Source organism: Rhea pennata, chromosome 2, assembly GCF_028389875.1.
Source record: "Rhea pennata isolate bPtePen1 chromosome 2, bPtePen1.pri, whole genome shotgun sequence".
NCBI lineage: Eukaryota > Metazoa > Chordata > Aves > Rheiformes > Rheidae > Rhea > Rhea pennata.
Window position 1 is genome coordinate 79,306,244 of NC_084664.1, and position 23,896 is coordinate 79,330,139.

The 23,896-nt window shown below is 42.2% G+C and overlaps 1 protein-coding gene across 2 annotated transcripts; it reads left to right on the top strand.

Moving 5' to 3' along the window:
• Positions 1 to 3,175: 3,175 nt before the first annotated feature.
• On the top strand, positions 3,176 to 23,896 carry OTULINL (OTU deubiquitinase with linear linkage specificity like). 2 transcript variants are annotated; one of them, XM_062569814.1, is made up of 9 exons: positions 3,176 to 3,443; positions 12,015 to 12,168; positions 12,275 to 12,306; positions 12,405 to 12,496; positions 16,953 to 17,102; positions 17,806 to 17,934; positions 19,958 to 20,230; positions 20,515 to 20,730; positions 20,845 to 23,896. In XM_062569814.1, the coding sequence occupies exons 2-8, from the start codon at positions 12,068 to 12,070 to the stop codon at positions 20,692 to 20,694; spliced, it is 957 nt and encodes a 318-aa protein (XP_062425798.1). In that variant the 5' UTR covers positions 3,176 to 3,443; positions 12,015 to 12,067; the 3' UTR covers positions 20,695 to 20,730; positions 20,845 to 23,896. The 2 variants fall into 2 exon arrangements, with proteins under 2 accessions (XP_062425798.1, XP_062425797.1); XM_062569813.1 differs by having other exon boundaries at positions 20,515 to 23,896.

Sequence of the window (23,896 nt, forward strand, 5' to 3'; positions counted from 1 at the left end):
CCTCCTCCTCACCGCCGCACAACGTTTCCCACGTCGACAGTGATCGCTCAGTAAGCAACATTAAATACCTAGCTCATGAGGCTACATGAGACTGCCTTTGGAAAGGAGAGGGAGCACCATGTGACTCTGCGAGGATTGCCGCTAAGATAGCAACCATCTACGGTGGCGGTACCACGGCCTCTGGCGCTCCGACAGCTTGGAAGATGTGCAAGGAGGTACTGGTGTGACCTTTATAAATAGCTGAGTTATGCTCGATTTTCTTCTTTTTTTTTTTTTCTTGTGGCTTAGATATGGAGAAGCATACACGGCCCTATGCAACTTTGAAAAGTTTAACGGAAATGAAACAGGAAGTCAGATCCTTTCACGGTTTGTTGATCTGTAAAGACAAACCGAGTCTGTAAAGACTTGTTTTGCACCCCCAGTGAAAGAAGTTAGGAGAGAGAGAGCCAGCTTGGAGGCTGCCCTGGAGGGAAGATGCAGAGACAACATGACCGAAATGCAAGTAAAACCAGAGAACCGTTCACCAAGAAAGAAAAAAGAAGCAGAATTAACCACGCAAAGAGAAGCGTTGGTGAGTTGGTGGAGCTGAGCGCCAAAGTTTGGAGTCTCATCCAGGTGGTGATCAGCTATGGGAAGCTCCTGTGCTGGAGATCATAGCTTCACTGGCACTACTTTTACCTATATTTTGGGTTATGTCTGACATCATTAGTAGTAATATTTGATGCTAAATAGGTATATTGTTCCTGACAGTTATTAATGGACTTGGAAGGCTGTACTCTTATTGTCTCTTTATACAGGTTTCCCACAACTTTTACTGAGTTGGATAGTGTTGTCTCTGTCTTAGGGGGTGTTTTAGTGATCCTTTTGGATTGTATATGTGCTTTGGGCGCAGTTATAATTCTGCTGGTCACCTGCAGACGGGTATGAAAATGCAGTTGCTTGTGCTGCTGCTTTCTCGGTTGAAATAGGCACAGCTAAAACATCTTCATACTTATTCGGTGTGGCTTTCAGCATAAGCTTTTGCTGTAATTGCCACAGAGTCATTTGTGGTTACGAGTGGAGGGAGGTAGTTACAGTCAGGCCTGCAACTCGGATGCTCTGTGATCTGGAGAAACAGAGAGATGAGGGTCATGTAATGGGAAAATTCATAGCTGTTCCTCTAATAAGCAGGACATAGCATAAATACCCTGAAGTAGCAGAGACTTACCATCAGCATGTAACCTTGCTTGAGAATCACAACTGGGTGCAATGAGTAAAAAATCTGGACTGGGAGAATCAAAATTAAGCTGCTGTATGGCTGATCTCCCTGGAGTTTTCCTTTTGTTTCCATGGAGCTTCTTTTTATTCAGAGGTAAAGTAAGAGAGGATTTAGTTCTTCAGAAACAGGTTGAATAGATATTTTAACTGACACCTTCACTAGCTGCCTACCTGTTTTTTCAAGATATTTTTGCAAGTCCACATGTAGACAGACTTTCTGAATCCTTGCAGCAGCACGTTTCCACTTTGACACTACCCACATTGGAAATTGCCTTACAGTTAGCTTCTGTTCTGTTTATTGCACTTGATCCTGGTTTAGACCTAGACCTAAACTGCTGTCCTTAGGAGCATCGCAGCTCTTGTAGTCGAACACAGCGGGCACTCAGCCACTGTCACTTGGCTTAGTCTCACCAGCATTAACCTCTTCCCATTTGGAGGAGCATGGTGGTGGAGGGAGGCAGAGAGAAGTCATGCAGCGTGCACAGGTGCAGGGCATTCGCTGTTCCCTGGAACAAGCTGACGTGGCGGTTAAGGGCCCTGGCGGGAGAGGAGAGAGCCTGGAGCTGGGAAGGACGCACTGATACACTGGTTGCTTTGCACCTTTTGTACTATAGGTGTTTCATCTCCCGTCCCTAGTGAGTCAGCAACAGGATAAACATTAACTCTCAGGCCTATCCACACAAGGAAATTGTCTGTTAAATCCTAACACTTTAATGCAGATTAGAGTAGGCAGAAAGAGGCAAATAGTGATTTGGCTGGACCGAAAGTGGCCTGTCCAAGGAAGTGGCTGGAGCTGGGATGGGAAAACCAAAGCAGAGCAGCATGTGACTGCTACAAGGACAGACGTGGTTCAGAAGCAAGTACCAGGTGCCTGTGAGCCTTTGCAGCTGCATCCCGGGTGGACTATTCCAAGAACATCTCTTGCAGCTCTTTCTCTTATGAGACAGTTCTGATAAACCAAAAACTTGATATCCAAACTGAAAGTGACAGCAAACTGAAGCCAGTATGAAGAGATTTAGTCACAGCATACTTAAAAACATGTTTTTTCCAGAACAAATTTTTCTATAGAGTGGCATTTACATGACAGCTTCAGGCCTTTTAAGTCAAATATTTACTCTTGCTATTCCTAGTTGTTTTTCATACCTAGATTTTCTTTTACTTGGACATGACCATGAATTTCTTAATATTGATGCATCTGAGTGAGTGCTTAAAACTTCAGTATTTAATAGCTTGTGTGTTTTTCTTTCCTTGTCTAGTTTAACTGAGATAGATGGAGAAAATACCTGATATTTGTGCAAGACAGTACAAATTTCTTCATTCTTTAATTAAGAGTGTTTTATTTCTCAAACGATTTTAACAGGGCATACGATATCTTAGAAATAATCCTGTAATAATCCTGTTTGTCCCAGCTCTGTGCCAGAGCAAGCTGCTTGTAACACCTTAAAAGATTTAAGTCTGCATCATTTACTCAGACCCTGGGGAGGTGGGAGAGAATTCTTCCTTAATGCGCAGCCGGAAAGGATCTGTGCTGAACTACACAAATACTCTGTACACAGCCGGGACAAGTGAGACTTAAAATATTGCTATAAGGGAAGGTATCTGGTGAGGGGAATTTCTGGGTGAATGCACTTCATCTGGCTAATGATGGGTGAGGAAATTAATTTGCGACGATAGGAAAAGAGAAAGAAAACAACGCTGAAGTCACGAGGTTGTATTTTTGTGCCGTGGCTAGATTTCGGAGAGATGCTGACACTGTTGCGCCCCTCCCGTTCCGCTCGGGGTCCCTGCTGCGCCCGCGGGCTCCGGGCGGGGGCGCCGCAGCGCCGCCCGCGGGGCGCCGCCGCTCGGGGCGCGGGGCAGCGCCGCAGGGAGCCTCCGCCCCGCCCCGCCCCGCCCCGCCCCGCCCCGCCGGGAGGGCGCCGGCGGAGGGCGGCGCGCAGGGCGCGGGTGCGGTGGGTGCTGGCGCCCCGGAAGGTTGCGGCTCAGCCGCTTCGCAGCCCCTGCGGTGCAGGCGCGGGGCGGCACCGTGCAGCTGCGGGTTGTGTTCCTGTGAGCTTTTCTTTTCTTTAGTTTTATTTCCCCCTTGAATATTTTGAGGCTGCTTTGCCAAAAACAAAACAAAACAAAACAAACAACACCCCCCCCCCAGAAGTCTCCGGCAAGTTGTCCCGCAGACTTCCGCAGAGGTAAGGATTTGGGGTTTTACTACAAAACGAAAATAAGGGTGCTGGTGCGGCGTAACGAGGAGAGCACTTGCCGTAGGCTGGGCTGGAGGGCTGGGCATCGCCTAGCGCGTTTGCTGAGGGGTGTGTTTCTGGGGAAAACCGGTGACAAGCCTTCTGGAAGGGGTATATCTGGGATGTGGTGTTTATTTTATTATTTGGAAGCTTGTATGTTCTGAACATTCTGCTGTATTAGCTTTACTGTACCGGGGGAGCATTGCAATTAAAACAAAACAAAACAAAAAAAAATGGTTCATTTTCACATTTTTTTCTTTTCTTTTTTTCTTTTCTTTTTTTTTTTTACTTTATGGAATATGAAATTAGACATTGTTGACAGTCTTTTTTTCCTATGAAAAAGGGAATCAGAAACAAGTAGGGAAAAGTTGTAGGCAAAGTGGATCAGAAGCAGTAGGCAAAAAGATGGACGGGTTCCCCTTGCAATCTGCTTACGCGTTGCAGGGAGCTCTTGGTATCATGCATTTCATCCCCCAGTGACGTGATGGTTTTTTTGGTTGAAGACGTCATGGCCTGCAAGTCAGCTTTTCTGCTATATGTTCTACGATCTGCTTTAGCGACTGCTGGTCCTCATACTTCCATTTTCTGAAATGGCAAAAGCAGCAGGTTTCCGCAGTGTTTGGCTGAGGTGTTGAGCTACTGTGGGGCTAGCTAGCTACTGTGGACGTACTGTGTCTCCAATACGTGAAAGTACAGTTATTCTCGCTTCCACCTTTTGATCCAGTATGGTTTCTGTAAGTGATGAAAGAGGTTCGGTGCATGAAATAGGAAGAAATGACATGTTTTGGTTCTGAGGCTCAGAAAATGGCTTTCTAGCTGCTAAAGTTTGTTCCTTGAGAATATTTATGTATTTAGTGCTGGACAAATAATTTAATTATGATTTGAAGTGGAGATCATGCAGTAGGAGAACAAGATGCAGTTTGTGTATTTAAATAAAATATTACTGGTGTTTTGGAAGCACTGTGTAAAGGATGAGAGTGTTAAAATTGATTTTCAAGAGCAAAAGCACCAGTAAAATGCTGGTCAGCATACAGAAATGCAGGTGCTTTTATGGAGAAGTATTTGCATTCTTATTTGAGCTCTTGAATAAATTATTTAATTGTCACTGTTCTGAGTTCCTCTTCTCTGTTGTGATGTAGCCTTTTAGGTTTTATTTAACCAGGTTAAATAACCTGGTTTGGACCAGGTTGCCTGACTAGCTGGTGTGGATTTCCCATTCAGTATCAGGATTTTTTCGTGTGGTTATAGTTTAATTCTATTGAAAACATTTTTCTGTGCCAGCATTGACATTAATCATCCACGTGAGGCTTTGAATATCATTGGCTTTGTTCTAGCATCTGAGCAGTGAGGAAGCATTATGGCAAGGTGCTTGGCACTAGCCACAGGTAAGCTGCTCTTCTTGCAGTGCTGTCTTTATTATTATTATTTTATTGCTTTCTTTGCTGAGTGTATGCAACATCAGTGGACTTTGTCAAAAATCAGCCTTTCTGCAAGTTTAAACACTTGTTTCAGGTTTTTCTCTATGACAAGGAGATGTTTTACTGGTTTCTCACAATTCTGTTCTGAGCACGGTTTCAAGTAATGTGCAGGGCCTACAATATCTGTACTGGAGGGACCTGCTTATTTGTTCAGTAATCTTCAGTTCCAGTTTCATTTTATATTGCTTCCTGTGCACAAGTTTTAGCTGTGGCATGTTTGCCGAAGGCTGAGGTTTTAAAATGGGTGATTTTGTGCCATTGCAGATTTTGAAAAATGACACTGTCAGGTTCCAAGGTCCAAATTCCCCCCCTTTTTTTTTTTTTTTTTTTTTTTTTTTTTTAGTTTACAACTGGAAGTAAGTGGTGCCTCTGCAACCTGTCAGCTCCTTGAAAAGAGCTTGATGTGCGGAGGTGCACTTAACCATATTTTGACAGGCCTACATAATTTGTGTTTTATGTAGACCTTCCCACCTAACTGTCAAGCTTTTAGCCAACTGTTGCAATTACTAAGGTGTCAGGGAACCATGGGCTCCTGGCTCCTGTGGTTGATGTCCTGAATTCTTTATCTGAAGCTTCTCTTGGCATCCCAAGAGAAGCTTCTTATTACCCCCTGTAACATTACTAGAAAGTTTATTAGCAATAATAATATGGTCTTCACAATCAGAGAAGTTCCATCAGGATATTTTGGTTTCGTAAATCATATCTTTTTGAAAAATTTGTTCTAGATATGCTTTTTGGAATTATAGTGAGCAATAGTAATTTAAAATTGGAGTTATCCTGATGTAGTTGATTTTTTTTTTCCTTACTACATGTCTTTACTGCTAAGGTTTTAGGAAAGCGCAGAGTAAAGCACTCTCAAAAAAAAAAAGAAAAAAAAAAAAAAAGGCAGAGTAACTCCTGTGCACGTAAGCTAGTTCAAAAATGTCAGGTTGAATCTGGTGCCCATTAAAGATGGAGAGAGCATGGACAAAAAAGCTCAGCTGCATCCATACTGATACTAACAGTTCTACAGAAGTTTTAACTTTCATCAGGTTGCATGCTGAGATGGGAAAAAGAGATGCGAGATTAATTTCTGTCATTTATATTCAAAGTGACAACTTTGATGTTTTGCTTTATAGTGCTTTGCTTTTCTGTTACTAGTATGTCTTGGAAAAAGACATATTAGAAAAAGGGAGAGAGACAACTAAAGCCCCAAGCAGATACATTGCACAGCTGGAATAGCCTCTCTACCTATCTAGAAGGGGAGCACAGACTTGGTGATCTGACATGCAGCCAGGTGATGTTGCTTATTACTCCCTGTTAAAAATACACAGCTCTGCAGGGCGCTTTGTTATGTGCAAATCCCGATAAACTGTCCGAGAGGGCCGTGCTCCAAAGGCAGGCGTAAAATCTGTGCCGTGAGCATAGGGCAGGGAGGCGACGGGCCACTTCCCAGCAAGCGGGGATGAGAATGGTGAGCTGTAGGGATGCAGTCGATGAAAGGGGGCTGGCTTTCTGAGCAGCCTCTCAGCGAGGATCTGGTGGCAAACGTATGTGCTGGCTCTAAGGGTTAGCAGCTGTTGCTGAAGCTGCTTAGGCAGGAAGCAAGCTCCGATACTTGAATTTTGTTTGTCATGGATTCCTTGCTGTTACTGTTTTCCCTGGCTATCCCCAGGGATGATTGTTTATCGGACGAGCAGAAATTTAAGGCTCCTTAGGCTGTCTGGCAGGCAGTGCTTACCCAGTGGCCAGGCGTTTCTCAGTACTTTCTCTGCCAAGTCTTGGTTTTTCAGCAGAGGTCTCCTCAAGCCATCAAATCGCTGTTTAGGAATGAGCCCGCTGGTGAGTGCTGAGGGGCTGGCAACTCACTGGTGGCCGTCCGAGGGGCGTTTTATGCCCAGAGCTGCCGCTGGAGCCCGACAAGCAGCTTGTTTCCTGATGCTACTTACCCGGAAATTTTCCAAGCGTGGGGTTTTGCTGGCATTCCCTCTCCCCCCGTGCAGAGAGCTCTTGCCCTTCCTCACGCTCACAAGAGGAGCGCTCTTCTGCTTTGCTGCTTGCACCCCTCTGCAGCTGGTGCTGCTCGTGTTGGGGTTGAGACAGTCCTGTGCGTATCCCCTGCAGGCAGTGTTCACTGTCCTGTTATTTGCAGTCCTGGGCAGCAGGCTCGAGAAAGCTTCTGCTCTCTCTAGGTAGCAGCAGCCTTGGTGCCTGCCTTGCCTGAGGGCTCGAGTGTGCGTGGAGGCAGGACCTGGGGCGGGGGAGTTTCTCCCGGGGGGGGGGGGGGTGGCACCCCTACTGCAGCTTGCTCCACCTTTGCCTTGGGAGACCTCCTAGGGTCCACAATATAACTCATCAGGACTACTGATGATCAACCCTGTTAGTCCCTAATGACCGTGCTTCCTCGGAGGGAAGGGCTCTGGGTAAGAGTCTCATGCTGTCTAGCAAACAAGGAGGGGAAAAAACAAAAAAACCAAAAAACAACAAAAAAAAAACCCTTGTTCATAAAGACTTGATTTTTTTTCCCCCTGCACTAAAGCTTTGGTTATCAAGACAAATCAACAGAAAAACCTGCGCTTAGCCTTTTGGCTAAACTTTAAGCATATGAAGGCATTCAGGAGGAAAATATTTTCTTTACACTGTTGGTTTGGATTCAGGACAGCCAAAAAAGAAGAATATTAAAAGGGATTTTGAAGAGCTGTATCTGCGAATAGATAAAACAAAAACAAACCTGAGCAGCATTAGGGATAACTCGATGTTATGCTCAGCAGCAAGCATAACAAGAATCCATAGAATGGACTTCCTTGAAATCATAGATTTGGTGCATTTACAGAAGTGCTATTTGAAGTGTACGGGCATTAAAATAGCATTTCTGAATGAGGAAGGAGGTTTTTCCAATTAAAAAAAGGAGGGAATTGTCACAGGAGCAGAAATTTCAGGGGCTCTTTCTTTAAAAGAATTTTTTAAAAAAATGTAGTTGGGAATAAAACTTTAAAGAAGTACTTACTTTTTATGGTGCGAGAGCCTTACTCTGGACTGTAAAGTGTCTGAAGGCTTCTCTCGTGTTTCTTTCATACATAAATGGAAGCTTATCTTAACTTTAATCCTTTGAAGGTGCAGGATGGCACACCCTGTGCCTTTAAAAAGGAAGCAGGATTGTAAAGAGCATCAAGAACTGAGCCTTCCTTTTGGTCTGGTAGAGAGCAGGCCAGGGCATGCATTAATATCTTAAGTAGATAGATGAAATTATTTTTAAAAGACAACTGCACCAGGGTGTGTTTTGGTTCATCATGGAGCTGGTAAGAACAGTTCACACTTGTTGCCATGGAGTAGGTGTAGGTCAGTACCACAACTGGGTAGAGGTGTTAGCAGCAGCCGTTTGGGTCCCACTGAAGACGAGGGAGACGATATGAGGTTGCCTCTCTACTCTCTTTTCTCTGAACAATTCTTGCAGAAAGAGGATGAGGATTGCAGGAATAGTTGAGGGAACTCCTACACACATCAGCTGTGTAAATAAAGACTTTCTTGAAAGCAATGGGCCTAAATGCGACAGAAACTATCCAGTTTCCTAAGTTATTGTGTGATTCTAGTTAAATTTGACCTTTTCCTTTCTTTTCTTTTTTCTTTTCGTGTGTCAGTGCTTTTGTGCAGAAGTCAAGATCTGATCAGTTGACACAGCTGAACTTTTGCTAAGTTGAGTCATGTCCCTGGTGGTCACCAACTTTGCCTGGAATTAATTCTCCTTACCTTGTTATACCAGGCAGCAACTCTCATCTCAAGTTGTTCCATGAGGACAGGGGCAGACGGCTTGCTTAGCTCCACGGGGACAAGCTGATGTTGCCTTGTTCCATATGGGAAGGGTTTTGCTAACGAGATCGCAGCTGAACCGAGCAGAGCTTGCCCCAAACCTCAGTTTGTGCATGGTCTGTTCTGTTGCAGGAGTTGCTCATCTGAGGGGGTTTATGGGGCTGCTGGAGACCTCTGGGGAACTGAAGAGTGGTTGCAATCTTGGCACTACTCCATAAGGCACATTAGGAACGTTACTTTTTTAGGGTGGCAGCCTTTACAAAAAGCTGTGAGGGAGTCAAGCGTGGGGCTAATCTTTTAGAGCTTTTCCAGGCAGACTTGTTACAGATGACTCCTACTCATCACTTTTCTTTCTTTTTTTTTCTTTTTTTTAATGTGTCTCCTACTGCCTTTGTGGGGGGTAAAGCTTAAGGCTTGGCACTAGCAGGAAGTTGATGATGTGGCATGAAAAGAAAACACAGTGTACTTCTTGCAACGCAAGATAAACACTGTTATCAGCCCTTACTTCAGCAGTGTTCCAACGCCGTTCATCCAAATCTCATCTTTGGACTGCGTTATGAGTCCCTGGATTCGCGAGTGGAGGCTTGTCCCTGCGGCGATGCTTGTGGTCAGGCACCCAGGGATGTGAGCCCAACAGCGGGTCGCAAGACAGCCCAACTGTGACCCTGCTGACGAGGGGGATGGTTTGTGCCTGTATCCCAGTGCATGGATTGTGTTAAAAATACGGGGAGTTATTTTACTCCCCTCCCTCATGCATTTGTTCCAGCTAAATTGCTCTTCAGTTTCTGAAGGATTTTGGAGGGGGAGAAAAGATCTTTTTTAAGCAGCCCTCTTCTTGCCTGAATTTTTCTTTATGCTTTTGCCAACAGCACTTTGTGATTCAGCTGCCACTTCTAAATTTCATTTACTTGAAAAAAAAATATAATTACATATCTAAGTCTGACATAAGCACTGAGGGTGGAAAACAAATCACAAAGTCCTGCTTGAACAGTGTGTGTCGACCCATGACAGGAAGGAAAGGTAATGAAGTCCAGTGTATACTGTAATGAAACAGTAACAAAAACACCCATGTCACTTGTTTGCATTTTTCTCCCCATCTTCTATTTAGCCTTTTTATTAGAGCAGTTTCTAGTTATAAATCTCCCAAATTTAAATAAAAATGGAAAAGCAATATTCAATTATAGCATGTTCTCTACTGTTGATTAATAAAAGTGGATGAGCAATATTCAATTATGGCATGTTCTCTGATGATTCATATTTCGTATTGCAGTCCATGAGCCTGCGTTTCCCAGCACCTCTTGAAAACTGGTGGCTTGTGCACCTGTTAACTCTAGGCCTTGGAAGGAGGTTTTCTGCAGGATTAATACTATCAAGAGCTTTTTCAAGAGATTGATTTAATTTGAAAGCACATGCTGGTGCAAACGTTTCCGTCATATTCTGTAAAAGGAGTTAAAGGAAGAAATTCTAGATATTGTAAGGCTGTGTGCATGTATTTCTGCTGGGCAACGAAGCAGAGTGCAGCATTTGAGCAGATGGAGCAGCCATCACTTTTTGTGGTCCCAGTTTGTTCAAAATCAAAAGAGGGGCCATACAGTCGTTGTGAGTACTGAAATGGGTATGCTGCATCTTCCTTGTGATACCCTACATTTAAATTGCTGTTAATGAATTTTATTTGAACTGATTACTGATTTTTGTACAAAAACATGAAAATGTAAATCCAAAATACTCATTGATCTGTGGACTGAACAACACCTGTAAGCTTTTAAAGTTCCCTCCTAGGTAGGAGGAGGTTCAGTTATTTACAGTGTACTGAGGTTTTTAAGTGTTGATGACTTTGTCCTAAAGCAGAGAGAGAATAAATTGCTCTAACTTGATTCTGCCAGGACTGTTGTCTTTTAGTAATTCTTGTTTTGTTAGTCACAATTTGGGTGGTTTCCATTTCCTTTTAAAAAATATATCTATTGGTTTCCATCAACAAGAAGAGTATATGGTGAAAGCAGGAGTGCTGTGGAGTTTCCAGGAGCTATGCCATTTTTGGTGCTCACGACTGTTGTTTTGCTGTCTATTGGAATAAATAATAAATGTTTTCTGCAGCCTCAGATGCTTGGTCTGGTTGGTTGTGTGTTTATATGGTGTGCTATACAACTTGCTCTTGCTTTTTCTGCTCAACATTTGCAGGAATAACCCCAGGTCAGGCCAGGCAAGCACCTGTTAGTGTAGCATACGAGTACAAGATAAAACAGCAAGTCTTCCTGTATGAAGTAGAAATTCAACTGACATGACATTCAGCTATGCTGAATTCATTATTCCCTTCTTGGGCTTCTAGAGAAGGATATTTTCTGCCTTGCTTGGAGGGGCCTATACCAAAAGCTAGGATCTCTTAAAATTTTGTATTAAACCAATAAAGAAGTTAGTAATAGAGCAGCTGCTGGTCAGAAACTTTGGGAATTTTCTCTATTCAAATATCAGCCAGAGGGTAAATTTCTCACTTAGGGAGTAGACATTGCATTTGTCAGCAACCTTTAAGTCTCTATACTTCTCTCAGTTCAGGGCTTTCCTATTAATTACACTGCTAAACCTTCCCCAGTCCTCACTGTAAGGCCAAAGAGGAAGAGTGTCTTGGTTTATCTCTACAAAGAACAGCGAGAGCACATCCCCTTTGCTGCTGTCTCCTGAGCTTCCTACCAGATCCTCAAGGGGAAGCTTTCTTCTCAGTTTTAAATTGACCCTAAACTTGCCCAAATTCGGCAAGGAACATTCTTTTAATTCCTGTGGGCAGTCACAGGATGCTTTAGTCAGCTGATCTATCACCTTATATGGCCAGCTTGTAGACTACAACTCCCAGGAACCTGTCTCCTTAAAAACCTTGATATATGACAAAGTGATGATGGTACAGTGCCCTGGTCAAAACAATCTGAAGCAAGTCTTTGTTTATGGAATGGTGACTTTGATATCAGTCTTTTTGGGAAGCCTCTACTCTCGTTTAATTATGGATTATTTCTTGGCTGCACTGTGTGGAAGAGAGCTGGAAAGCATGAACCAAGTGCCCCCGAAGCCTAGAAGCCTTTCTTCTCTCAGAAGAAAGAAGATAAATTAAGAGTCACTAAATATAGTCTTTTACATTGCATGTTTTGTGTTTCATGTTTTGAGTGGGATCATATTGGATGAATTTTTTGTAATAGGTATAAATGTGCATTGCAAGATAGTGAAAATATTTCTTTTTTCCCCTCTCTCTCTTTTTTAATCCCTATTTTAGGAAGGCATGAGGTGCAGTCCTGGACAACAGCTACCAAGCAATCCTTGCGTCTCATGTGGCAAAAAGTAAAAATACAGCTAGGCATGCCTTTCCTCATTGCTGTTTTTTGGTACTGCAGAAGGCTATACAACTGTTTAGCACAGCTATTGAAATGGTAGGTTTTATTATGCAGACTTTAATTTTCAATAGTGTTGCTTTTTTCAGTAATGTTTACCTTTGTCAACTCCCCTTTGACACCTATTTTATCATTTGGATTTCAGGTGGAGCAGCTATCTTCAGAGAAAATTCATAAGTAATCTTTTTGTTGCTGTTCTGTATTCATTAATTCCCCCTCCCCTTTAAAGGCAGCACAGGAGGTGGTAACTAATCTGTGCCTTGGTCTTGGTTTAGAGAATCTCAGCGTGTCACCAGAAGTCGACCTCCTTGGTTACTGCGCAAGAGAGTGGAAAGGAGACACAAAGCAGGCCAAGCACATACGGGAGGTAGGAGTTAAATTTTAATCCATGCCTGAAGATGGGAGAGAAGTACTTGAGAAAAGGATAGCGGTTCTCATGCAAGCAGATGTTACAGCTGTCAGAGCTGGTTACAGCAGCTTTTTGAAAGAAAAGAAAAATGGACAACGTTAGCAGGGGTCTAAATTAAGATTACAATAGAGTGGATCATCCATTGTGACAGTAGGAAAATATCACCCAGAGTGTTACAGCCAAAATCACGTGCTCTTCAGCACTGTCTCTTGGTCAGCCTCTGATGTAAGACAGAAACTCATTTGAGGGAGGAATGAAATGCACCCATTTTCCTTCCAGACTCTGAAGGTTGAAGTGATAGCAGTCAGCGCTCGACACCCTTCTCAGCAGTGTTGAGGCATTATACTTCTCTCTGAATTTTTACTTTTCTTATCTTGCATAGTTTTAGCTGAAATTGTTTCTCACAGCTTAGTAAGTTTTCTTCACAATTCTGAGCCAAGGTCATCCAGCCATGCTGTACCAAACTGGGCTTTGAGTCAGAGATAGCTGAGCCCTGGAGCCAGAGTCCATTTAGTTCATGGTTCACTAATGCCAGGTATGCTGTTTTCTATCACCTCACCTACGTGTTTATCAGTTCTGTACATTGACAGGACATGCTTACACCCCAATAGGTAGAAATGGCAGCTGCAATTTTGGTAAATGTGAGTTACCACATGTGCAATGGGCTTCCAGCAGTTGTGTCTTGGTGGCCGTTAGTGGAGGAAGCACTGATACGTTATGGAGGACCCTGACAAATGTTTGAAGCTGAAGTAGTACTATGTTATCCTAACTTGTGATAGGGATGGGCATCCAGGAGCAAAGAAAAGCAAATATTGTATGTTTTATGGCTCTCTGTTTCAATTGCGTTGTTAGTCACCAGTGTAGGCTCAAAGACTCTGGATGGATCTTTACTGTCCCCAGGCAGCTTCTTGCTAAAGTAGCTGCACTAGTGATAAAGTAGTGGTATCTGTTAAAGAAAACTTAGAATCAAATCCAGTTAATCAGCTAACTGTGATGTTATAACCTGGTATCCCCATGGTGTGGAATTTGGGGCCAGCACCAGGTCTGTATTTCTGACTTATCTAATGATGCTGGGAACACTGACCGTGATACACTGAGAGAGAAAGAGGCAAAGGGGGCAGGAGCTGCAGCAGTATGAGAGACATTGATTAGCTGTCTACCCTGGGCAACAGCTATGGGGTTGAAATTCTAGATGCTATCAGTGACTGTTTTGTGCAGCAGCTTTCCAGAGAGCATTTAGGAACAAAAGCAACCCCAGCCTTCATCCCCAATAGCGCACAGGACCTGCCTCTGTAATAACCATTGCGGTTCTCTGGAATAGCAAGCAGCATGCACTCACATTCAACAACCTTGCAGGAGCAACAAAGTGAAAAAAAATATTATGATTGCATCCACCTTCAGACAGGGAAACTACATAAAAATGAAGAAGCACGTTAAAAAGAATTCAAAATATAGCTAAGAGACTTTTTGGCATATATGTTGCTTTAGGTCATGGTATTGAAATCACGGAGCAAATGCATACCATCAGGAAGGACTTAAGAAAGGGCAAAAGGAAGCTGATAAGGCTAAACAGCATGAGGGAGTTATCAGAAAAAGAAGACATCTTTCAAAAGCTGGAGTTGTGTCCAAAGGATGAACAGAGAAAAGATTGAACTCAGCCAGATTAAATGCAGGAACACAGCAATGCCAAAAATACACAGAACAACATACAGCAAGGCCCAAAGTGATTTGGAGGAACAAGTAAAAAAAAAATATCAGAACTTTTGTTAAATTTGCAAACACATACACAAATAAGCACAGGGCAACAAGCCTTTCAGAAAATGCATGAGCCTATTAGATGATCTGAGTTGAGAAGGAGACTCAGAGGAATTTAGCAGATGGTTAGTTACATCAGGTCAAAGTTATCACAGTAAGAGCACATTTTTAGGATGAGGTCTCGTGAAATACCTGAGCCGGCCTAACCTGTTTTCTGTCACCAATAGTGAAACAGTCCTTTGCTTGTGTTGTCTCTCCTTTTTCCTCATCTCATTTCAGCTAGGCAATCCCCCTCTCTTTTTTTGTGCTGGCTGTTACATGTCTCCCTTGGATGTGGTTAGCTGAGGTGATGGAACAGCTCATTCTGGATGTCATCTCCAGAAATATGGAGAAAAAGAAGGTGATCAGGAGTAGCCAGCATGGATTCACCAAGGGGAAATCCTGCTTAACCAATCTGAGAGCCTTCTCTGATGGAATGACTGGCTGGGTAGATGAGGGGAGAGCAGTGGACGTTGTGTACCTTGACTTCAGCAAGGCTTTTGACACTGTCTCCCATAACATCCTCTTAGATAAGTTCAGGAAGTGTGGGTTAGATGAGTGGACAGTGAGGTGGATTGAGAACTGGTTGAAAGGCAGAGCTCAGAGGGTTGTCATCAGTGGTGCGGAGTCTAGTTGGAGGCCTGTGGCTAGTGGTGTCCCCCAGGGCTCAGTACTGGGTCCCATCCTGTTCAGCTTCTTCATCAATGATGTGGATGAAGGGACAGAGTGCCTCCTCAGCAAGTTTGCTAATGATACCAAGCTGGGAGGAGTGGCTGATACTGCTAGAGGGCTGTGCTGCCATCCAGAGAGACCTGGACAGGCTGGAGAGTTGGGCGGAGAGGAACCTCATGAGGTTCAACAAAGACAAGTGCAGGGTCCTGCACCTAGGGAAAAATAACCCCAGGCAGCAGTATGAGCTGGGGGCTGACCTTCTGGAGAGCAGCTCTGCAGAGAAAGACCTGGGAGTGCTGGTGGATGGCAGATTGACCATGAGCTAGCTATGTGCCCTTGTGGCCAGTGGTATCGTGGGGTGCATTAGGAAGAGTGTTGCCAGCAGGTGGAGGGAGGTGATCCTGCCCCTCTACTCAGCCCTGGGGAGGCCTCATCTCGAGTACTGTGTGCAGCTCTGGGCTCCCCAGGACAAGAGAGACATGGAGCTACAGGAGAGAGTCCAGCGTAGGGCTACGAAGATGATGAGAGTGCTGGAGCATCTGCCCTATGAGGAACGGCTGCGAGAGCTGGGCCTCTTTAGCCTGGGGAAGAGAAGACTGAGGGGGGATCTTATCAATGTGTGTAAGTACCTGAAGGGAGGGTGTTAAAGGGGCGGGGACAAACTCTTTTCAGTTGTCCTGTGTGACAGGACAAGAGGCAATGGGCAGAAATTGAAGCACAGAAAGTTCCACCTGTACGTGAGGGAGATTTTCTTCACTGTGAGAGTGACAGAGCACTGGATCAGATTGCCCAGAGAGGTTGTGGAGTCTCCTTCTCTGGAGATCTTCAAGGCCTGCCTGGACGCAACCCTGTCTAACATGCTGTAGGTGACCCTGCTGAGCAGGGAGGTTGGACTAGATGATCTCCAGAGGTCCCTTTCAACCTTACTGATTCTATGATTTAACAGGTCATCCGCGTGGAGGGACCTGACTCCATGCTCTCATCTTCTCACCTCACCTCACCTCACCTTTGTTGCTGGCCACATGTTCCCTCTATGCATCTTATACTGCTGGCTCTGGCGTTCATCAGATCCTTTCCTGAGCCACCTGAACTTGCTAAAGCAGCAGGAAGCTTACCCAGTAAAAAGAATTCAGTAGGGTTTACAATTATCACAGCCAAAGCAAAGGAGGAGTTGGGGAGACTGTGCAGCCAAGTAGTGGTATTGGGATGGGGTGGGAAGAAACTGAGATGAAAGAGGTCAAAGAAGTAAGACTGTCTCCTCACTCCATTTAGGAAGCAAATCATAAGATGGATTCAGCAGTCTGTGGAACTGTACAGTTCCCTTTCTACATTAATTCTCTGCTTATTGGTCTATTGGTCAGAATTGTCTCACCAAGAGCTCAGCTGAGAGCCAGAGGTAACACACAGCAAATGGAGTGTGTAGCTGGAAGATGAGTCATCTGCTGTCAGATGTGCTCAGCCTTAGGTCACTGTTGCGTGATAGTTTCAGGTCAGTGTAAGAGATGTTTCTGCAAAAAGCAATTTTCACGTGTTCTCCAGGCACTTGTTCCTGCCCTCCCACTGCTCCATCCTGTGTGTTGGCAGCTTCTGAAGTGACCGAGGTTAAAGCTATTGTGGCAAAGAAGTTCCCACTGGTCTGTTTTGATCTTGTTGGCCACATGAATGTTTATGCTAGCAATAGTGCAAAGATGGGAGCAAGTAGCCAGGTTCAAAGAAAGTGCAGGATCATTCTTTTCTGGGGCAGTGCTAGTTTAAGGTGTTTACAAAAACTGTTAGAACATTTTTGTGTATATAAAGCTTGTATGTTTGTGTATATAAAACATGTAAGTATACTCTCTTTCCCCTCGCCCCTTTTTACGAGCAGTTTGGAATTGAACTCTGGCTTAATATGGGTTTCATCCAAAATTTTAAAAGTTTATTACTGAAACTATTATTGGTCTTTTTCTAGGCATATGAAGACTTGTTTTGGAGGTATCATATCAAATATTTACGACAAGTCAGGAGAGACAACTACTGTGTACTAAGAGCAGTGCTTTTTCAGATATTCAGTCAAGGCATTCCTTTTCCATCATGGATGAAGGAGAGGGATATATTAAAGGTAAAATTCAGTTCCTTAAAAGAACACGATGCAGGTGACCTTGGACTACAGAAGGAAGGTTTATTCAATGTGAAAATAGATAAATCTGCTGTGGAAGTGAAGGAGAATCATTATCAGCATTTAAAGAGATTCCTGACTCTCTGCCAGATGTCACTACCTTAACCCCACAAAAGGCTTGAATCCTTCTCCTCCATGCTGGTACAGAGCCTGGCGGCTTGCTTGGGAGCACCACTGAAGACAGCTTCGAGCTGAGCTGCGGAGTACGGTGCTGAAGCAGCAGAGACCCTCATGAATTCTGCTTTGGCTTTCAAGAGCTCTGGCAGAGAGAAAGCAGTGAGGAGGTGGGAGAGGAAGCACTTCAAATTGCTGTAGCTGCTGCCTGTGTAGGTGTGCACATAGGCTGGAATCTTAAAAACCTTACTGAGCCTGAGTGTATACAGCTTTTCCAGAGTCTACATGATGTATTTTCCTGGGAACATTGGTTAAAAAGCTTTGTAAGGACTTGGCAGTTAAATGGAGCCTCCATCTTAATTTTTGAGTTATTTTGAAGCCCATTTATATTTTTTTTGTTTAAGCTGTACAACCAGAGGATAGAACCACATCATAAATTAAAATGTTTTGCAACCTCTGTAGACAAATTCATGATAACTTTATAGTCTACTTCTTGTTATGGTAATGATCTCCACTTAATTTTTTTTTCCAGCTCCCTGAAAAGCTTTTGTATTCTCAAGGTTGCAACTGGATTCAGCAATACAGTTTTGGTCCAGAAAGATACACAGGTCCCAATGCCTTTGGAAAATTACGCAAATGCATGGAAGCATTAAAGACAAATGTGAGTATTTAGGAAATGATGAGGGAGAAAAACAAAGCACTGAAGAAAAGAGTTGAGTCTGAGTTAGGGAACTCCTCCTTGCTGCCTGTTTCTGGGTCTGTCTCCAAGGTTCAGAGAGCCTGTCTGCTGGGCAAACCTTTTGAAGCAGAGCTGACATATTGCTATGGGCATGTGCTCTGCACACTCTCCTGGCTTAAAGTCATCAAGAGGATACTGGTATTTGCTGGGCTTCTGGCTTTAGGCTAGATTGAAACTCCTCCCCTTAATCTGTCCTTAATCTGATGTTTTTAATTCTAGAGTGCACTTTGCAGTTTTGAGTTGTCTTACTGCTGCCACAGCAGCTTATTTTACTTGTCTGCATTTACACTAGTTCCTTTTATGCCACTGTATGTATACCAACAACAGCTCTGTCATTCCAAAAGCTGACAGCAGTGATAGTAAGCAACCGAATAAACCTATTTAGCTCTAAGAACAAAGAATTGGTTTGTTTGCACATTCGCATTTGCAAGAGAGTTGGGTTGTTGGGCTTTTATTCCTGTCTTGTTGCATCCTGTCTTTGTTAGTCTACGTTAGTAGACATGCTTTATAGCATGAAGCATTTAAACTGGAAGTTTGTATAGAGAAAAGTTGCAAGTCAGGCTGGTGAGTCACTCTATTAACAAACTGTTGCAGAACCATTTCATTATGCATTGAACTGTTATTAGACACAAGATTTAGCTTCCACTTCTATTTTATTTTTTTATAAAGAAGCTTTTTGGCTAATGAGATGGATTTCTGTAGTGCATCTGCTCACTAACAGGTTTTGTTTAGTAGCATGAGCAGTGCTAAAGAGCCGGCACTGGGAACTACGGTTCTGTTGTATTGAATTGTCTACTCATTTCTTAATTCAGCAGACATCCTAGGAGATCTTGGGCGTTTTCGTGGGGTCTGAATAGCCTGCATTGGTAAATGTTATTGTGTATCTAGGGCTTAGAGATGCACACATTTGCTGTAGCTGTGTCTTTTAGCTAAGTTACATTTTTATTAGAGTTCACGGTTTATGGCAGAATCAGCATACAAATATTGCAGATGCAGAATTAACTGAAATTCATTTGAATCCCAATCATCAGGCATCTTGTACTGTGGCTCTGAAAAACCTCTTAGTTTCAAGTGACCATCCTCGGCTACTGTGTTCTGAGTGCTTCAAGCTTTTTGATTTGGTGTGCCCCCACCCCTGTCTGGCCCATTTTCTAGATACCATTGCTGGCTTTTGACACACCCTCCTCCCCCCAGGACAAGAGAGCAAAGGAGCTCTTGTTACTAGCCATAAGCAGGACAAGAAATTTCTACCATGTCCCTGTTAGTTGTGTGCCATTGTCTTGTCCCTTCTCCTTGTCCAGCTGACTTATTTTGACCTCATGAACCAGGACCCACTAAAGGCAGAGCAGTGTGTAAAGTTTGGGAGATCATGCTGGCATTTTACATAGGTTCCTTTTAATTGCCCCACGTTGAATTAGGCGAGGAATCTAAAAGATTTAAGGTACCATAATTTTAAACTAAAAGGTGCTATGGAGGAAAACCATTGAATTTTGGAAGCTGTAAGTTAAAAACAGATCAGGAGTCATCACTTTAATTTAACCTTTACTTATGGGTTAGTGTGTTTGATGTACTAACACTGAGTTCTTAAAACTTTCTGATGTCCTTTTACAGGTTATTTTCCTTTCAGACTCTCCACTCACACTAGTAGCTAGATTTCCTACTACAATGATGGGTAGTTTTTGTACTGGGGAATTATGTTTGCTTTCTTGTAGGCTGTCTTTGGCACTCAGATGCTTGGATCCATCTCTAATAAATAACTTGAGCTGGGTGACTAGAAACTGGAATAGATAAGGCTGCAGATCCCAAAGAACCACCTGCTTATTTGCACAGCCATTTGGCCACAATCATGTAAATGTACAGACTGACTATTATTCCTGTTTTGATATTGCTCATGTTAAATAGAATTCTTACTAATTTGATGATTATTCTTCTGTGTACTTTCTAGTGGACTGAAATAAGTAGTATTAAAGATCATGAAGGAAGAGGAAACATGTGTAATACACTTTTTTCTGATGAGAGCAAGGAGCACAAATTATATGAGGCCATAAAATTCATCATGCTCTACGAAGTTGTCGAAGCCTATGAGCAGATGAAGAACAGGGAAGAACATGTACCGAACCTTTTTAGCCTCCTTCTTGCTCGTGATTCTTCTTCTGACCCTTTGAGTTTCATGATGAATCATCTGAATGCTGTAGGTGACTCTGGTCACCTAGAACAGGTAACAATATAAATGAAAAACAAATCACAAAGGTTATTACCTCTCTAATCTGGCTAGGTGAATGTATCACACATCATCTGTGATAGTTGACCTACTGGAATACTGAGAATATTTTCAAACCATTAAGTTTCTTGCTTCTGTTTTTAAAAAGTTCTTTATAATTCCTTGTCTTCTATTTTTAAGTAAGCTAGGTGACTTGCCTTAAATGGGATTATCTTTGAGAGATACTGTTCTGGTTTTCTAGGTTGAGAAATAAATATTTGACAGAATTTTTTCCCTTCTAGGTTGAAATGTTTCTTCTTGGATACTTACTTGAAGTAAAGATAAGAGTTTACAGACTGCAGAAGTTTAATACTGAAGAGTTTCAAGTAAACTGTCCAGATGAATATCAAAGAGAATGGCATGAGATCTCTCTTCTGACTGAGGATGACCGCTACTATCACATTGCCGTTACCAGAACATGAGGGACCAATGATCTTTTTTTTTCTTTGTATAATACAGTGAGTGACCATTTCCAGTGAATTATGTTTTTAAATGGCAGCAGTGAGATTTTGATAAATGCATATTAATGATTTATGGGTTTATTGTGGAAACATTTTCCTTTCTTGTTACAGCTCAATTCACCAGCAGTCAGCCATAAAAACCATAAAATATATTACCATGCTCTCTGGGGAAAAAAATGTCATATTTGAGGGCTGTCAAACAAAAAAGATTGAGCTACATCCCAAAGAAGGAGAAGGTAATGCTAGGATTTCCATTGTTAGGCTAAGGGTTTACTCTGACTTACCTGGATGGATTAAACCCAAGTTCCTAAAGCAATTACTGCCTTTTCCTTTCTGTCTCCAGCTGGGTGGATGAATCGCTCAGGGAAGCAGCTCCAGGCTCCCACCATATACACCAGTAGATTAAATGGTGTTGATCTGGGGCTAACCAGCATGCGAGGCTGTAACCTGGGCCACTGACTAGCTGCTTTAAATCACCTGCAGCTTCCTCTGTTGCTGAAATGTCTTCTCCAGAGAAAGCCCAGAACAAACAGCTGCAGACTGGAGTTATTTCAGATGCTTGAAATTAAGCTGTCTGCACTCAACGCTGGTATTTGCAGCCGAGGATTTGTTGCACAGAAAAAGAATACTGTGTACGTGATCTTCAGATCTACTTTATAATTGAAGAAAGCACATTAGCTTTTCCAAATCTAACAAAGGAAGTATTAATTAATAAGTAACATGCAATATAGTTAGACCCACTAGTTGTCTTTGGTTTTTATCAACTTGTAAATCTCTTTTTTTAAGGGCCAATTTCAGCATTACCTGCCAAGACACGTGAAGATTTCTTTTGCAATTGCTCTGAGAAAGCTGTGCATTGAATACATTCTCAACACTTCATTTTCACAAAAAGTTAATTTGCTGTGCATTACGTGCATTTAGCAGAGTGTGCACCTATTATATCCTCTGTGTGTGTATGTATTAATCTCCTTGCATAAGATTGTTATCTTTAGTTTAGACCTCAATGTTTGAAGAAGTCTGTCTGGGACAACTAAAATTTGCTTCAGTATGTGGAACTTTTTTAAAGATCTGTTTTTTAAAGGACTGAAGTGTTTTGATTATTTCTAAAATGAAGGACCTTAACAGGAATGAATATTCACATGATACAGCAGATTTTGCAAAATATTTATTTGTGAAAAGCTTACGATGCTATAGGCATACAGTTGTATTGAAAAAAGTAGTTTTTATTAAGAAATGAAGCCTTTCCTTAACTATAATGGAAATACTCCTAGGAATATGGGGACACACGGGTTTGTTTTTAATTCTTGCGAGAGACAATATAAGCCAGTAACAAAAATGTGAACTGGGTCTGCAGGAGCAAAGCAGTGCTATGTCATAACTGAACAGTAAAGTTTGGAGTGCATAGAAACTGCTCTGTTCCTTTATATAAAGGAAAGCAATTTTATCCCTTACAGTCTTTTGATTTGTGTGTGTATATGTGTATATATTTATAAACCTGAACAGCTGTGTTCTCTGTTGTAAGTTTTGTTTCTTGAAAGTTTTTTTGAGTTCAGTTTTGTTCAATAATTTGTAGCTTTTAATTAAAAAGCTTTGATACATACAATAATTTAATCTCATCAAAACCTGCATATCAGATATTTATTAAAAGAAACTTTTTGTCAATGAATGAAATAACTTGCTTCCTTTAGATTTGGTTCTGTTCCACATGGGGAAATATTATAATGCCCAAGATTAGGGTACTGTTATCTACTGTACACCAACAGCGCTCATACCATTTACAGCTATTAACAGACTTGTCCCTATTTTTTCTTGTTTTTGTACAGAGACACAGAAAAATGGTGTATTTTTACAGCAAGCATTTTTAATGGTTTGCATGTGATATATAACTAGCAATACAAAAGCATTACTGCTGAACCTGTTAAATTGTCAAAAAATATGCATTGTTTTTGTAAGCTGAGCATGTAAGTAGAAGGGCATCAATAAATATATAACATGGACAGTGGGATTTATCTTGCCAATTTGTATGCTTGTATCTGACCCAGGCCATCCCGGGCTCCTGGGCAATATGATGTAGTTAATCAGAGGAGTTGATCTCTGGAGGGATCCGCTTCTTCTCACTGACCCTAACAGGAGCTGGGAGTGACCAGCAAAGACTTAAATCTCTCTGCTCCAGAAGTCTGCAGGAGTCTGTTCCAGGAGTCCAGAAAGGACGTGTTGAAACAGAGCTGCACAGATGTCCGCAGTGCGAGCTCAGCCACGACAGGAGCAGGAACAGCAGCTGAGGAAAGAGAAATTTCAGCTGAGGATAACTCTAAGTCTTGCAGATAAATGCAGAGATCTTTGAACAAGATCTGGAGGGACATTGAGACAGGTTTGCAGTTGCGTTGATTTTAGTTGGAGTTTCTAATGATAAATTTTGCATAGAATATGTGTAATGCAAAAAAAAAAAAAATGTATATTTTTACATATAAAGAAAAAAATATAAAGAAATCCTCCTGAATAAACTGCATGTATGCTACTAACTGGTACTGGTAGAAATGAGATAGTAATTAAATTCAAGGGTGACAAAGCGGCTGAAAACTGCATGTAGATGTCTTGCATAACTCTTCTGTACATAACATGTGTATTCTTTGTTTTATCTAGTCATCACCAGAATAAGTAGGTTTCTACTGTAGGCCTAGAACTTAAAGTTAGGAAATGTTTTTCTGGTGCTTGACAGCTAATTGTAGTTCAGAAAATCCATGGAAAGTTTGCTAAGCAATTAGATTACTATTTTTTTTTGGAAAAGTGTCACAGTCAACAAAAATAAGCTTTGCTTAGTCAAACGTTTCCATACAGTAATCTTTGTATTAGCTTTGAGAATTAAATTTCATCTTTTTCAGTGAAGAATGTATAGTAAGAAAATAAGAGGTTTTGTAATGAATAGGCCCTTGAAGTCATGTGTATGAGATTGAAGATCAAATCCAAATGGCTTATTCAAGGCAAAGCAAAGACATTCAGAGACTGATGGTTAGAAGAGTAGTAAACATAAAACAAAAAGCATGTAATCATCACAATTTTTTTTAATACAGTGTTGTAGGCAGCTAAAAGTCTCAAGTCAGGATGTGTTTATTATTTCTGATCGACAGCTTGGCAAGCAAAATAAAACATACTAAAGCATCAA